The sequence below is a fragment of the Maniola hyperantus genome, chromosome 5, assembly GCF_902806685.2.
Source record: "Maniola hyperantus chromosome 5, iAphHyp1.2, whole genome shotgun sequence".
In the NCBI taxonomy this organism is placed as follows: Eukaryota; Metazoa; Arthropoda; class Insecta; order Lepidoptera; family Nymphalidae; genus Maniola; species Maniola hyperantus.
Window position 1 is genome coordinate 5,830,977 of NC_048540.1, and position 15,938 is coordinate 5,846,914.

The 15,938-nt window shown below is 36.3% G+C and overlaps 3 protein-coding genes across 4 annotated transcripts; 1 reads left to right on the top strand and 2 right to left on the bottom strand.

The window, feature by feature from the left end:
- Nucleotides 1-1,932: 1,932 nt before the first annotated feature.
- Nucleotides 1,933-4,635, bottom strand: LOC117982509 (cuticle protein 7-like). 2 transcript variants are annotated; one of them, XM_069498478.1, is made up of 4 exons: nucleotides 4,582-4,635; nucleotides 3,143-3,289; nucleotides 2,575-2,741; nucleotides 1,933-1,999 (listed from the first exon to the last, which is right to left on the bottom strand). In XM_069498478.1, exons 2-4 carry the CDS (start codon nucleotides 3,278-3,280, stop codon nucleotides 1,933-1,935), a joined length of 372 nt encoding a protein of 123 aa, XP_069354579.1. In that variant the 5' UTR covers nucleotides 3,281-3,289; nucleotides 4,582-4,635. The 2 variants fall into 2 exon arrangements, with proteins under 2 accessions (XP_069354579.1, XP_034824755.1); XM_034968864.1 differs by lacking the exon at nucleotides 4,582-4,635 and adding an exon at nucleotides 3,744-3,755.
- LOC117982510 (cuticle protein 7-like) lies at nucleotides 4,510-9,591 on the bottom strand. Its single transcript, XM_069498473.1, has 4 exons — nucleotides 9,450-9,591; nucleotides 6,364-6,552; nucleotides 5,660-5,826; nucleotides 4,510-4,648 (listed from the first exon to the last, which is right to left on the bottom strand). The coding sequence occupies exons 1-4, from the start codon at nucleotides 9,510-9,512 to the stop codon at nucleotides 4,585-4,587; spliced, it is 483 nt and encodes a 160-aa protein (XP_069354574.1). The 5' UTR covers nucleotides 9,513-9,591; the 3' UTR covers nucleotides 4,510-4,584.
- Nucleotides 8,889-14,676, top strand: LOC138402308 (larval cuticle protein A1A-like). Its single transcript, XM_069498469.1, has 3 exons — nucleotides 8,889-8,900; nucleotides 13,778-14,317; nucleotides 14,422-14,676. Exons 1-3 carry the CDS (start codon nucleotides 8,889-8,891, stop codon nucleotides 14,674-14,676), a joined length of 807 nt encoding a protein of 268 aa, XP_069354570.1.
- Nucleotides 14,677-15,938: the final 1,262 nt, after the last annotated feature.

Here is a 15,938-nt window from a genome sequence, read left to right on the forward strand (position 1 = left end):
ACTTGATAATTCTTTCAAGGATGAAGTGGACGCCAAGATTCAAGAATAATAGGAAATTTAATAGGCCATTTATTAAATAAATATAATAGATAGGGAAATTCAGAACCCTTAGTTGCATCTTCTAATGATAGCTGTTAAATCTTGGAATCATTTCGAATATTCATTGGTGGTATTAATTAGTATTTGAAATGGTTTTAAGTACGACATAGGCCTACGTACCATTATCATAAGTTCTGTGAAAAACCAATGTCGCAGTGGAAGTTATAGTTGTTAGAAAGCTAAAGCTTAGGTTACGGTAAAATAGTTTAGTTAAAGGTTTTTATTAATGAAAATGATTTACTTTGAATGTACCTTCAATTGCACTCATATTATGTACATCACTCTCAGAACAATTATCATCTACATCTTCATCATAGCTGACATGCCCTAAATACTCATATAGGATCTAAAATATGCCTACCACTGGATTTTACCACAATTCCAATACAAAAACATACTGTAAGAAACAATGTTACCACGTATGCTGAAGACATGCTTCCAGTTATTGGGACATTCCAGCACGACAAAGATCCAAAGCATACCTACTGCACTATTATAGAATTCCTCATAAATCATAACACAGACAGTTTCCGTCATAGGTCCAGATCTAAATCCAATTTGAAAATCTTTAGTGTGAAGTCAAGAAAAACATTTCCAAACGACAGTGTGGTAATTCAAGAGAGCTTTACGACGTTTTCTTTTCTATTTATCTTGCAAAATGTCAAACATTGTTGGAGTCAATGCTTCACCGCTGTAAGGCAGTAATTTAAAACCTTTGGACATACATGCCACTAACTACGAATTTAAATTTAAAAGGATATTTTTTAACATTCATGTAATTTTTCTTAATTATTTGTCCAGCCACATTAGTGTATGAATTTTTTACTTAATAGTAACATATAAATAAATGGAAATAAATGAAATTCATAAAAAAAGTATTTAGCGATTTCATTATCTCTATTCCTTATCCAGTTTGCTGATCTATGTGGCTATGTCAAAACATAATTACTTACTTATAAGAAGGAACACAAAGCTACATTATTATAACATGATATTGATAAATAACCGGAACTACAAATCGTTCTTAAATATATGACTAAGGAAATGATATCAAAGCTGACTGATTGACTGGCTGATTTATCAACGCATAGCTCATGCTCAGACTACTGGATGGATGAGGCTGAATTAATTTGGCATGCAGATGATTGACGTAGACATTAAATGATTTTTGAAAATTCAGCCCCTAATAAAAATTTTTACATTTATAGCCAAGTGACTCATGCATTATTATTCTACATAATGCCATCTGATATTTAAAAACTACTAAGGCTTGAAGTGTAGGTAAAACTACTATAATTTTTTACAAAATATAATCACTATAATTTTTTATAAAATAGTAAGTCTAAAGCAATGTCTCAGTTCTGGTTCAAATAGCTGCATTAAAATATGGGCCTTTGAAAGCAGTTTCGATAACTGCAACGTGTCGCTTTTAGATGACATTAACACTTCAGCTACTGAATGAAAATAAATATCTCAAAATTCTACGCTGGCAGCAAGTGAACCCTGGCCTGGCGGTCTAAGGCATTCCGGCCATTTTCGCAATTTTTGATATGTATTTAAAAATGTTTATAACTTTTAATATTATATGAAGTAGACAACAAAAACAAGGAACCCTTAGAATTGGCTTCTTGTGCTTATGGTTTTATTTACCAATGTAAATTTAATATCAGTACCTAGCTACGCCTTGACGTGTTATGATAGTGTTTTCAAAATACTCTAGTAGAATAGAAAAGAATAAAAAAATCAAATATAGGTAGTAAAATTATTTATTTACATTTAAACAACAGGTAAGGACATAGGTCAGTTCTAGTAACATTATCAGTTTTGTCGTTATTAATAATGATGGTGATGATGATGAGGAACGATGTGATGGGTAGCGTATTTCACGTCTGCGTGGAATCTGAAAAGCAAATGTGCATATTAATAATAATTGTTATAAACTAAGTATATTTATTAGTGCTGAGTACCTATCGTATCTCATGCAAGGAGCCAATGGATGCAATCCATCCAATAATAAGGTATACAATAGACTCGTTCTATCCATAGCATATATGAAATCTAAAACTATAAAAATCGATGTACCCTTGTGACAATGTTGCTGTGAGCAGAGCATATAGTTTGAAAAACTAATAGATGTTGGGATTTCAAGATGCTAGAATGGCAATTTCGCAGCGGAAAGCATAGCGTTTGCAGACACTCCACTAGGTAGACAGAGGAAATCAAACAAGTCACAGGGAGACGCTGCACTCAAGCGGCGCAAGGGACGTCCGTACAAGAGACCTATGTCCAGCTGTGGTCCCTATGATAAACCCCCGTATTTTTGTAGCTTGGAATAAAATCTCCTTGAGGATTTTAAATGAATACTAGCTTATTCCCGCAACTTCATCCGCGTGGACTACACAAATAGTTTCAGCTATGCGTTGATAGATCAGTCAGTCAGTCAGTCACCTTTTCCATTTATATAATTAGATTTACCCAGTGTGGTGATCGCCGTGGTAGTGAACAGTCCTTTCGGAGCCATCAGGCTGGTGTAGGGAGTAGTAGCCTTTAACCACGTCACCATCTCGTGATTCGTGCTGGGACTTCATATCGCCGGTGTGCTGATCCTCTACTTTGTAGTCAAAAGTATAGTGAGGGTGGGTCTGGAAAAGATTTTATATGGTTGCAGTTTGGAACAGTTGATACACTAGGCTTGAAAACCTACATGTCTACACGTAAATGACGTGTTGATTTTTTCAAAACATTTGGATATTAAAACTTAAAACTTAGGCCTACAAGATCTGCACGGTTACTCAAATATGCACAACTCTACAAAAGAGATTTAAAAAACTCGAACACGCATCAATACGCAATATTATGTAGATATACATATACATATACCTACTGTAACGTACCTACAATTACGTAACATACATGCTATTACACCACCATATGGAAGTAGTTGAAAAATGCGCTTCTCTTGTTTGGTACAGTGCTATTTTTCGACGACTATCATCAGTTGTCAGTCTATCATAATATTCTATGGCATCAGCATGGTACTTACATGATAGTCAACGTGGTGACCGTGACCGTGAACAATTTCCGGATGACCATCGTGTTTGGAGAAATGATTGGAAGAGAACGCTACGCCATAGCCGCTGGCATCTTCAAATTGCGCTACAATAGCGACAATGACAGCCATGCATAGAACCTGAGGGGAAAAAATATATAATACCAATTTTTTCTATGTATACCTTCACATAATAAAGGAAATGGACGTGTCAATCTGTTATATCGATACACTTATAATACAATGTATCGATAGGCTTATTTTGATATTATTATCAAAAATCAAACATTTTTATTTTATTTTTGTTTGTCGGTGGTAATCTTTGAATAGCTAAGTTGATTTTGACAGGAGTTTATAGGCGGATAGGGATATTTGCCGAGACCTAGTCCTCTTACTAGCTTAGTCTGCCTATGCTTGCTTAGATAACTTCTTAGAGTAAGTTTCATTATGGAGAAACGAACGGTCTTCCCGAAATTCTTTATAAACTTAGATGTATGCGGACAAATACAGGCAAAAGCTAACTGTAATAGAATTTATATCCTTGAATTTTACAATTTAAAATTTTCACAAAACAATGTCTTTATATGTTATCTACCTTTGAGTACATGTTTGTATTTTAGATAATATGTTACTTGTTGAACTGTTTCTAGTTGTTACTAAACTGATACTTACTTGACAAATCTCGCGATTTTTATATCCAAAATAGTAATTGTTTTACTATCGATTTCACATCAAATTATTGGAAACGGTTAAAAATTTTAATATAGTTTACACAATAATTGTTTAGTAGGTAGATACCTACAGTAACCGCGACTAACGAGACTATTACACGTCAAACTTTGTATTACACTTATAAAATGGTTAATATATTTATAGCCATTTCGTCAACACACTGATGATACAATAGAATACGATATTTTCTTCATTTAACGATACTTATGTATCCTGAATATAAACTTCATAGCTGTTTTATAGTTGCCAGAAAATCTTTTTTAGTAGAAACATCATCATAAACTTGTTTTTAATTACTTAAAATTGAAAATCGTGTCTAAAACTACAGTTCTGGAAGGTGATTAATATCGTCATTTTTTTAGTAAACTTTGCTTAAATCAATGATACCTATTATAGTCGTCTCAAACTTGTCTAAGCTTTATAGTCACCAAGAAAGCTTTCTTAGAGGAAACATCATCTTAAACTTGTCTAAATTGAATGTATTCGTTTTTAGGTTTGTATGTCTATTTTAATTTTTTTGCTAAATGCTAACTATTTGGTTATAGTGACATAATTTATTAATAAGTTATTTCTGTTGATTGGTAAATCATTTTGAAGGTCCTAAAATGCAGAGTTATAAAAACAAAATATAAGGTATTATTAATATTTTTTTATTAGGTACAACAAATATCAACAGTTTACATTAACTTAAGTGTCATCACATTTTAATGATGGTAGGCGGGGACTTCATGGCGGGCATGGCCTTCACGATGAACAATAGCGTTAAATCTGAAAATGAAACCCCAACATTAGGTAATACATATACCTAAACATCACTAGAAAGAATACTTAGAAGAAAATTTATGTTAACTTTGTATGAAACACTTTACTTTCTGAAAACATATTCTGTTTCCCGCTGCTAATCAAGGGTTTTTTCCTTCTTCGAGGCAGACTATCTTTAAATAAATATTTTTTTGGGATATGCGTTATTCAATCGATTGCTACTTTTAAGCATCGTTGACCGTCAGTAACTGCATGAGTAAAACACTTTGGCCTTCTCGATGCCTCCGTGTTTAGGAGCACGTTAAAGCGTCAGTCCCAGCAATCACCACTAACATCTACTTAAGTAAATATAACTGGAAAAACCGAAGAGTCGAAATTTGTTCTCTTATTCAAGTTGTATGCAGAATGATCTGGGAACCTACCACTATGTTATCCCAAGAAAACACCATTATCATTATGTAATAAATGAAGAGTGAATAGGGGTCCTAATTCATAACACTCAGTAACACGATGCATAGAGATTAGAGAAAACCCAAACTATATATAATGTTTAATGTGTGAAATGTTTAATGTGTGAAATAGTTGTGTTTTTTATTTTTTTTATTCTGATACAAGTCAGCCTTTGCGTGCTCTCTCAACTGATGGTAAGTGATGATGCAGTCTAAGATGGAAGCGGGCTAACTTGAAAGGGGTACAGCAGTTACATTAAATCCATACCCTCGATCAGTTTCTACAAGGCATCGTACCAGAACGCTAAATTGCTTGGCGGCACGGCTTTGCTGGTAGGGTGGTAACTAGCCACGGCCGAATCGTCCCACCTGACCAGAACAGAGACAATTTAGATAATATAAACTCCCGAATTGCCCCTGCCAGGAATCGAACCCGGAACCTCCCACTTTGTAACGGATGATTTATGCTAACACGTGGCGGGCGCGGGCCGTGCCACGTACAAGGCGTGGACGAGATGCTTTAATGTGTGTGTATATTGTGTGTTGTGGTATTTTTTTTATATCTTACCCGTTGTGGGCATCAGCGGTGTACTCTACACGACGGACGGTACCGTCGGGCTCGTGCAGGCTGTAGAATCCGGTCACATGGTCTCCCTCACGAGTCTCGTGCTGCGACTTGATGTCACCAGTGTGCGAGTCATGCACGCTGTACTCGAAAGCGTAGTGGGCAGGAGCCTATAAGATCACAATTTTTTTAAAGGGAACTGTGGTAAATTCATTTATTACTGAAGGGAATTAGGAACTAATGGATTACTTTTTTAGTGATTATGTTTCAAAGCCAAATTGTGCCAGTTCAGATTAAACTAATCTGAAACCTAAATCTTCTTTAAAACTTTATTCTAAAAGGCCTTTAAACTTTTCACTGAGCGAAGCCGTGGGCAGTCGCTAGTCTCGATACATCCTGACCCATATTATAAATGCGAAAGTGTGTTTGTACTTTGTTTATTGGTTTGTCCTTCAATCACGTCGCAACGGAGCAAGGGATTGACGTGATTATTTTATTGGGTATAGATAAAGACCTGGAGAGTGACATAGACTACTTTTTATCCCGGAAAACCAAACAGTTAAAGACCTGGAGAGTGGCTGAGATAAAAACTAGCGTTTTATTTCAGAAAATCAAATAGTTCACACGGGATTTTTAAGAACCTAAATTCATGCAGATGAAGTCGCGGGCGGTCGCTAGTATAATATACTTAATAGTATGAAACATACGTAATGGTCTTGTGGTGCGTGTACGTAGTGTGCAGGTTGATGCGCGATGACGGGAGCGTAGTGCGCGGGCGCGTGGCTCTGGTGCTGCACTATGCTCTGTGAAGAGACCGCGTGGCCGTGGCCGTGGCCGCCGTAGCCACCGTGCAGCTGTGCGGACGCAACAGCGGCGAACGCCACAATGGTGAAGACCTGGAAAAATTCATACAATTACTTCTTAAATCACTACGTATATTATAAATGCCTTTCGAACTGGTGGTATAGTCTCAGACGTAGCATAAGAGATACAAATTGTCCTACATAAAATAAATAAAGGTTTTTGATTTTTTTTAATGCGAAAATGTGTGTGATTGTTGGTTTGTTTTTCAGTCATGACGCAACAAAGCAACAAATGGCCGTGATTTTTTCCATGTATAGATATAGTTAAAGACCTGGAGAGTGACTTAGGTTATTTTTCATTCCTTAAAATCAGAGCTCCCACGGGATTTTAAAAAATCTAAATTCACGCCGGGCATCGATTTCTAAGTAGGTAGGTACATAAAAATTTCGTCCGAGTGAATTTAGCTTTTTTTAAGTTCTTAGGAATCCTTGGTCTTCACAGATTGATAGATGACTTAATTGAATAAAAATTCTTTTTGTCCAGGAATCTAGTCATACGAAAAAGTTTTTCTTTTAGCGCGAAGAAAAACTCAAGTCGCAAGCTTGTTCTAAGATTAGATTTGATAATATATTTATTGACTTTTATGATCTCTATTAGTTGTTGTTTGAACACATTAGCACCTAATATAATTTACACACCTTGAAGTACATTTTAATTAATTAATAAGTAGTTGTTTACACTTTGACTTATAATGAGTAATTGATAATAACTTTCTTATTTTCCAGCCTTTTATACCACTACGAATATGCATATTATCTTGTTCAATTTGAAAGGATATCGCAACAGCTTAAAACAACTGGTTTTTTAACTGATTATCGACATCCAAATTAATAAGAATTTAGGTCGCTAACTAACCAATTGAATTTTACAATAAGTGACTTCTTATTAGGTTCTAAAAAAAATAGTTAATAAAAATAAAATAATTAAGTTCAAAATCTATAAGTTTGTCATGTCATCAACTAGGTATTATCTACCTGTTATCTGTGAAAACTTTTCATTAGCTTCAATTCTATCTGTGAAAAATTGTCATTAGCTTCAATTTTTGTCCTGTATTTATCTATTTATCCATTTACTTTTTCCTTAGCTGTAAGTTTTCTTGTAAAATAAAATAAAAATACCTACTACGAGTACAGATACTATGGTCGATGTGGGTTTTTTTTTAAACATCGGCCACACTTAATTTTAACGATATCAAGTGTAAATAACAATAGCCAATAGGCATAATGGCCTTATGCGTTAGGTGACTGTCCAAAAATATTGCGTATTTGGTGAACTTTCAAACCAATTTACAGTAAAATCGGTACGATATCAATTATTGATTTCCATATAAAAACTGCGAATTTTAGTCAATATGTATCAGTTTCTAAACACTTTTGGAAAGAACAATACCTGCTTACTTACCTCTTACCAAGATGTACTTTAAGGTGAAATATAACTCAACCACTTTATTCTATTCTATAATATAAAAATGAATCACTAAATGTGTTGCTCATCGCAAATCTCGAGAACCGCTGAACCAATTTCGCTAACTCTTTTTTTCTAATATTCCTTGAAGTACGAGGATGGTTCTTACGGAGAGAAAATTTCAAAAAATTTTAATCGACTGTTAGGCGGTACGAAGTTCGCCGGGGCAGCTAGTACATATTAATTTATAAATTTCATAATTTGCTCTAGAATTAAATATTACCTATTACACACTTTTTTATTTCTTAAAGTGATATCTAAAACTTCTAATCTAATGCACAAAAGAAAACATCTTGTGGTCTAAATTCAGATTTAATTAATTGAACTGGAAATCCAAACTAGAATATCTTTTTCTTAAACCGAAATTTGGCGCCACAGTGCTTGGAAGGAAAAAACTAGTTTCGCTTTGATTTCTTAAAATACTTTTTTTCTTCTTTTCACACAAAATCTGAAGTTAGTTAGTGAAGGTGAAGGTTAGGATCTCAGATGGATTTAAACTGTAGGTTGCCTAAAATATATAATTCTCATCCACAGGTCCTATGATTTGCTGCCTTCATCGCCGCTGCAGTGGCTCAATTCGGATCTGACCATGGACACGGTATGGCATTCTCCTCCAACCACATCTCCAAGCACGACGGACATCCAGAAATTGTCCATGGTCATGGACACCAAGTTGACTATCATGTACGTTTTGCATTTGATATTTTCCTAGCAATAATATGGGAAGCTGTGCCTAGTCCTAGTGGTTAAGACGTCCGCCTTTCTAACCAGAGGTCGGGAGTTCGATCTCGGGCACTCACCTATTACTTTTTGAAGTTATTTGCGTTTTAAGTAAGTATAGTTAAATATGCTTTAAAAGTGAAGAAAAACATCGTGGGGAAACCTGCCTGCCTGAGTTCTTCATATGTTCTCAAAGGTATGTGAAGTCTGCCAATTCGCATTTGGCCAGCGTGGTAGACTATCGCCAAATCCCTTCTCATTGGAGAGGAGACCCATGATCTGCAGTAGTGAGCTGGTCATGGGTTGATCATGATAATGATTAATATCGGAAGTGGTGATGCCCGCTAAGACGTCAGCTTCCAGTTGGATTCAGGGGGCATATTGTTCGATTCCGGGCTCTGTAACTTTTCGTTGTTATGTGTGTTTTAATCAATTAAATATCACGTTTTAATGGTAAAGGAAAACATTGTGAAGAAACCTGCCTGCTTAAGAATCTCTATAATGTGTTCAAAGGTGCGTGAAGTCTGGCAATACGCACTTGATCGGCGATTATATTTTTTTCATAGAAAACATTCAATTAAAAATCAATGTTAAATTAGCTTGATAGCTTTCATTCAGTGCTGATCACTAAGTTAGCGAATCACCGCGCTCGCCGTTCCTAATTTTTAGCGTCCACAAGTAAGTAAGAAGTATTCATTCGACAGTGTTCGACATAAAACAATGTTAATTTATCTTCTAGACGCACCCACATTACACTTTTGATTACAAAGTGGAAGATCATCACACTGGTGACATGAAGTCGCAGCATGAGTCTCGTGATGGCGACGTTGTGAAGGGCGTTTACTCCCTACACCAGCCTGATGGCTCTGAAAGAACCGTTCACTACCACGGCGACCACCATACTGGGTAAGAACATCTTCCTTTGCGATTCAATTTTTATTTTTTACACTTAAATGACATTGACACGGGGGGCGCTGTTGGAGAACAAAGGCTTAGAATATTCAAACAAGTACAAAGGGGACACTTGACGGCAGCGTTAGTTCCTATTCTCGCCACGCGCCAAAATAGCCTTGTCGCACTGTAATTATGGGGCCTTCTGTTAGATCCGAGATTATTCCGCATACGAATATTTAACGTGAAAACACCGTATTTCTTCACTTCTATTATGATTTATGCGTCTGATTATATTATGAGTTTAATATACAACTTTATGAGTGTAATGGACATGGACTTTTCGGTATTATGTACGTTTTAAGCAATTAATTGATATGACGTCATACTTTCGCGCCGAAGAAAAGTATCATGAGGAAACCTGCCTGAGAGTTCTCTGTAATGCTCTTAGAGGTGGGTGAAGTCTGCCAATTCACAATAAATTACTTCTTTACGCATTACTCAAAATATACTGAACCAATTAAAAACTTTACAGTTCAAAATCGTTTACCTATGATTATATTCAAATTTTCATTCAAAATAATTGGTAGGTAGTAGTGTTAGGGCAACCACCAAGGAAAACCACGTGTTAGGTGTTATGAAAACCACTGCTGTAAAAGCCATGGTTATTTAACAACCCTAACAGCGAAGAGTATAGTTGTATAGCTTACTAATTATGCTTGCCAGCGCGTGCCAGACCTTTGTTATTTTATAAAAGCTGAAAGTTTCTCTACATTATTGTCTCCATCACTAAAAGGAATGTTTATTTGGATCATGGTGGCTTCTGGAGATAACAGGTAATAAAGGTGTAAAAAATCTTACGTCAAAGTATAAAGTATTTTTTTTATATTTTCTTCAGAATAGTATTAGAAATCTTGCATTGCCAGACGCTTAGTAAGTATCATGTAAACCCCCTGCCAGACACCTTTAACGTTTAAAATTTTAAGGGTGTCTGGCAGGGGGTTGCCACGACACTAAGTTTATTTCGGGTATTTCTTAAATTAGTATTAGAAAAGCTCTACAGTTTTATTGTTATCTTTATTTCATCAAAGTGTATTTTCTTTTTCAGATTCCATGCCGATGTGAAATACGCAACACACCATATTGTGCCAAAGAAACATTATTATTAAAAACATGTGTATATGTCATAGAAAAATAAACAATTAAAAAATAAATGCTAATTAATTTAAAAAGAAACCCAAAGAATAAACCGAATTTTATAAATCACAAACATGATAATCAAGTAAAGCATAATCTAAAATACAGCTTATGAATAATATTACGGATATTAATTAATTTATAACTGGTTAATAAATACTTAGTTTCATTATACTTAGTACAGATTCAGTCAATGGCAGCGTTAAAGATCCGTTCAGATAGACTGGGCCGAGAGCAGAACAATTTAAAATTTACTTGAAAGATAATAATAGTCATAACATAAGGTTCATTTTTAATTGCTGTCTTTATTGAAAGGTTAAAGAAAAGATGCTCGAGGAAGCTCTCATTGAGCTCAGTGTGAAACACAAAGAATAGCCGATTTGCTCTTTCGCGCTCGAGATGTCGATCGGCTCTGTTTCTGTGTGCATAAGAAACTGATCTCCAATGCTGACCCTTATAATAACGAAGTTTATGCACTGCTATATCTATTGGAATAATCTTACATTTTCATTTCACGCTTAAATAATAATTGGTAAAGTATGAAATAGTTGCTGAAACTTAGGGAAATCAGAATGTTCATCTGATGGAGAGCACCAAATTCATGCATCGCTAATCCATATTGATTTGATGAACTCATAATCATATGAATCACTTCATTAGAAACTGTAACCTTTACTCGCCATTTCGTCCGCGTCACCTACAGGAACTATCATCATCATCATCATCAACTAATAGACGTCTACTGCTGTACATAGGTCTCTTGTAAGGATGTCCACAAGCCGTGACCTTGCGCCCTCTGAATCCAGCGGCTCCCTGCGATCGCCTGATGTTGTCTGTCTACCTAATGGGGGTCTTCAAACGCTGCGCTTGCCGGTACGAGGTTGCAATTCCAGCACCTTGGGACCCCAACGCCTATCGATTTTTTTAACTATGTGCCCTGCCAATTGCCACTTCAGCTTCGCCACTCGCTGAGATACGTCGGTTTCTCTGGCTGTCCTATACTTTATTGCAATAATTTATAGCTTTAAGCACTTATCTAGAACAAATAATTTTCAGAATAAGATCATTAGTTCTGAAGATTACAAACAAACTCATAAACAAACAAATTGTATCGCTATACCTAAGTAAAACTTACCAATCGAACCGTAGGTAGGTAAAAAGATACTGTGACACTTAAGAAGCTTCTTATTTGTTTTCCCAAGTAAAAAGAGTGCACTGGACCCATTACTAATTATTCACTTTGAACATATTGACCGCTTCCTATGAAAGTGCTTGAAAAGTAAATATGACACTACACCGCAAGGTTGACTAGTGAACAATGCACAATGCAAAAATGCATCCCAGATGTTAAAAGTAAGCTAAACTAAAAAAACCTAGCGTAGTATAGCCACTTACTTACTTATTCCTAACAAAAAAAAATGCAAAAAAGTATCCCAGAAATGTTAAAAGTAAGCTTAAAACAAAACTAACTACAAAGTTACGTTAGTTAAGCTAGATACAAAAATATTTCCTCCCGTAGTATGCCCATTTAATTATTCCTAACAAACATTTTTTATTTAGACGCGTTTTTTTTTAATGTAGGCAAACTGATCTTTTAAATTTGTGTAGGTATTCGGGGCTTACTGTGTATGTTCGTACATTCATAATGGTTTTTTTTTATCAAAAATTTTATTTTTACTTCAATGATAAAATAGCAATAACATCAGTCTATGTTATAATTTTTAACAAAATTCAAGAAGCTTACTAACATTATATTGGTCGGTGGTTTATACTTAGAGCCGATGAAATAATAAAAACTTATTTCGTTACAACACTTCAAAACAAGAAAAGTCTACGACAATTATTTTGCTATCTATTTACCTACCTATTATTTTAAAAAGAAATATTATTTATCTAAATGTCCAACATTTTATAGCTGAAGACAATAACGCAAAATTGGTTTACCCTATTCTTTAATGAAATAACATTTTAAATATTTTTTCCCACAAAAATATATATATTTTTTTTATTCAGATACAAGTTAGCCCTTGACTGCAATCTCACCTGATGGTAAGTGATGATGCAGTCTAAGATGATAGCGGGCTAACCTGGAAGGGGTATGGCAGTTTTTATTAAACCCATACCCCTTTGGTTTCTACACGGCATCGTACCGGAACGCTAAATCGCTGGGCGGCACGGCTTTGCCGGTAGGGTGGTAACTAGCCACGGCCGAAGCCTCCCACCAGACCAGACCAGAAATTTAGAAATTATAAAATTCCAAACCCCTGCCAGGAATCGAACCCGGGACCTCCCACTAATAAGACCACAGCGCTCACCACTGCGCCAGGGAGGTCGTCAAAAAATTACAATAAATCTTATAGCTAACAGGGTTAGAACAAGTGCTAAAATGAATCTCAAGAATATTTCACATGTTACTAATAATAATTTCGAAAATTTGGTTTTTCACTTTTATTTTCAAGGGTTTTTCAAATGAAATCGTAGAATATCATACTAGGTAGGTACATCCCTATTTTTATAGGGATGTAGAACGGACGTAAAACGAACGTAACGTAGAACGTTCATAGTATTTATAGTTGATTATGATATACCTACCTATATAATTATTTCAAAACTATGAAAACCTGTAAGGGCTTACTAAACTTGTTAAGGAATGCAAATAATTTGCTATTTTGAGCTTTGACCTTGCCCAATAAAAATCACCTGCTACTATAAAAGCAGCACTTTGCAATTATTTTGCATCAGTTGAAAGACTACTTTCTCAATATGTACTCCAAAGTAAGTGAGCTTAAAATATTCATATTCATAATAGTCACATAATACATACTAGGTTTATCATTTATAATCTTTTTAAAAGGTACTCGAAACCAATTCAACTTTAGAAGTTTAGTAAGAAGTTAAGAATTACTTGTTTTGGTATTTAGTAGTTAAGAAATATTTATCAAGGTTATCATAACTATATCTTCTACTGAGCTTGTTCATTTTCAGATCATCGCTTTGAGCGCTGTATTGGCGGTTGCATCCGCTGGTCTCGTGCCCGCAGCCCACTACTCATCAGCCGCTGCCGTATCCTCCCAAAGCATCGTGCGTCACGACCAGGGCCATGGCATTGCTGCAGAACCTATCGCCTACAACACGGCTTCACTAGGTTACTCTGCCTACGCCGCTCCTGCCCACATCTCCGGGCATGCCGCTGTTTCTTCACAAAACATCGTACGCCACGACCAAGGACATAGATCTATTGCCGTTGCTGCCCCCATCTCCTACGCCGCCCCCATCTCCTACGCCGCCGCCCCTGTGGCCTACGCTGCTCCTCGTCTCTCCGGCCACGGTGCCGTATCTTCCCAGAACATTGTGCGTCACAACCAAGGCTACGGCTCTATCGGTCTAGCTGGTAGCTCTCTCGCCTACGCTGCGCCTGCTCGTGTTGCGATCGCCCACTCTGCCCCTATTGTCCACGCTTCTCCCATCGTTCACGCCGCTCCCGCCCATGGCTACATCGCTGCCCACCAGCCAGAACCCTATGACGTAAGAATTTATAATCAAAACTCAAAAATTTCAAAATAAAAAACTAAACCTACAACTTTTATAACTCTTGTGATAATGTACTAATTTTTTACTTTATTTTATAGGCGCACCCCAAATACGAGTTCTCCTACTCCGTAGCTGACGGTCACACCGGCGACAACAAGTCCCAGCACGAGAGCCGCGACGGAGACGTTGTACATGGTGAATACTCTCTGCTCGAATCTGACGGTTCCGTGCGCAAAGTGGAGTACTCCGCCGACGCACACAGTGGCTTCAACGCTGTAGTCCACCGCTCCGCTCCTACCGTCCATGCTGCCCCAGTAGCGCATGCTCCAGCTCATATCCTCTCACATTATTGAATAGTTTCCAATAATGTTAAGGATACCTGCGCATAGAAATGTAAATATTTAATTAAAATAACACACAATAAGTTATTTCTTTTATTTATAATATTAAAACCTATTTTGCCTAGACATAGATTTTTGCCCATTGGAGTAAATGGCAGTAAATAAATTCATTGCTCATAAGGTAAATACTGATGTAGGTTGGACCATAGGGTTTGGACCAACAAAATGTTAAAGATGTAAAACGGCTGTGCAAAGGTGTCTAGCGCTTGACTCTATAAACTGTAGTTCAAAGTTTATACTTAGACTTTTCTTTTTTTACCGACTGCAAGGAAGAGATTCTCGAATCGGGCTTTTTTATGTACCAAGAATTACTTACAAGAAAAAATGAAATTATGACTGTGCATTACATTTGTATATTTAAATGTTAGTGTGTACTTTCGATAATCTAACATTGTATTGCAAAAGAAAAAATGTTAATAGATAAAAATAAAAAATAAAAATTATTGAATAACTAAGCGTTGCCAAGTGGGTCTTGCTTGGACATGTGACCCAAATAATATACAATGTACGGCGACCACACGGTGACGCACCCCTTGTACGGTACTGGCATGTGGGGTGGAATAAAAGATAAAAAGTACGCAACAAAAAGGCAAATTTTAAACCGCAGCACTGTGGCGTCTGAATTGCACTTTGTTGCGTTCGCTTCAAGAATCGCTATTTATTCAAAGGTATATTTGCAGGTGATCCTTTTGTACCTGGAAGTAGCTACGACCTAAGTAGTCTGTAGTGGAACTGTCGTACCTAGGTATATACGGTGCACAGATATGTAATTAAAGAAGTTCATTGTATTTCTATCACACTTGCATTTCCATATTTTAATACAGTTCTGAGATCTAAACATCTTCATAGAAGGTTTTGAGATTTAAAGCTGGGGAAAGATGCTTAGAAACCTAAGACTGACTTTAAAACCAATGTGCTTTCATGGTAAAGTAATTAAAAATAACTACCAAGCTATCGACCATACGCCTACAATGAAACTTGGATTAATTCAGAATCATTGCCCACAGAAATTCTGGAAACCTTGAAGAGCTTCTGAGACGGTCAAGTGGCTTGACGTCAAGTCAAGCACGTAGATTTTTGCTTGAGTCAAGTATTTAGACTGTTTTCTCTTAGGAAGCTGTTGGTAACGGGCAAAGTAAAAAGTAATATGCCACCCGAAGGGTAAGTCCAAGCAAATCAGACCTACACTAGGCACAACTAACTTTCCGCCATAT

Bases quoted from the DNA above. Each gene is read 5' to 3' on its own strand.
- LOC117982509 (XM_034968864.1), bottom strand. The intron at 2,742-3,142 runs GTAAGTACCATG...AATCTTTTCCAG, and splicing joins GTCACCACGTTGACTATCAT to ACCCACCCTCACTATACTTT. The intron at 2,000-2,574 runs GTAAATCTAATT...TTTGCTTTTCAG, and splicing joins CACGGCGATCACCACACTGG to ATTCCACGCAGACGTGAAAT.
- LOC138402308 (XM_069498469.1), top strand. The intron at 14,318-14,421 runs GTAAGAATTTAT...TTTATTTTATAG, and splicing joins ACCAGCCAGAACCCTATGAC to GCGCACCCCAAATACGAGTT.
- LOC117982510 (XM_069498473.1), bottom strand. From the start codon at position 9,512: ATGCTGCGACTTCATGTCACCAGTGTGATGATCTTCCACTTTGTAATC. The intron at 6,553-9,449 runs GTGCGTCTAGAA...GAATTTTTCCAG, and splicing joins TAATCAAAAGTGTAATGTGG to GTCTTCACCATTGTGGCGTT. The intron at 5,827-6,363 runs GTATGTTTCATA...GTGATCTTATAG, and splicing joins ACGCACCACAAGACCATTAC to GCTCCTGCCCACTACGCTTT.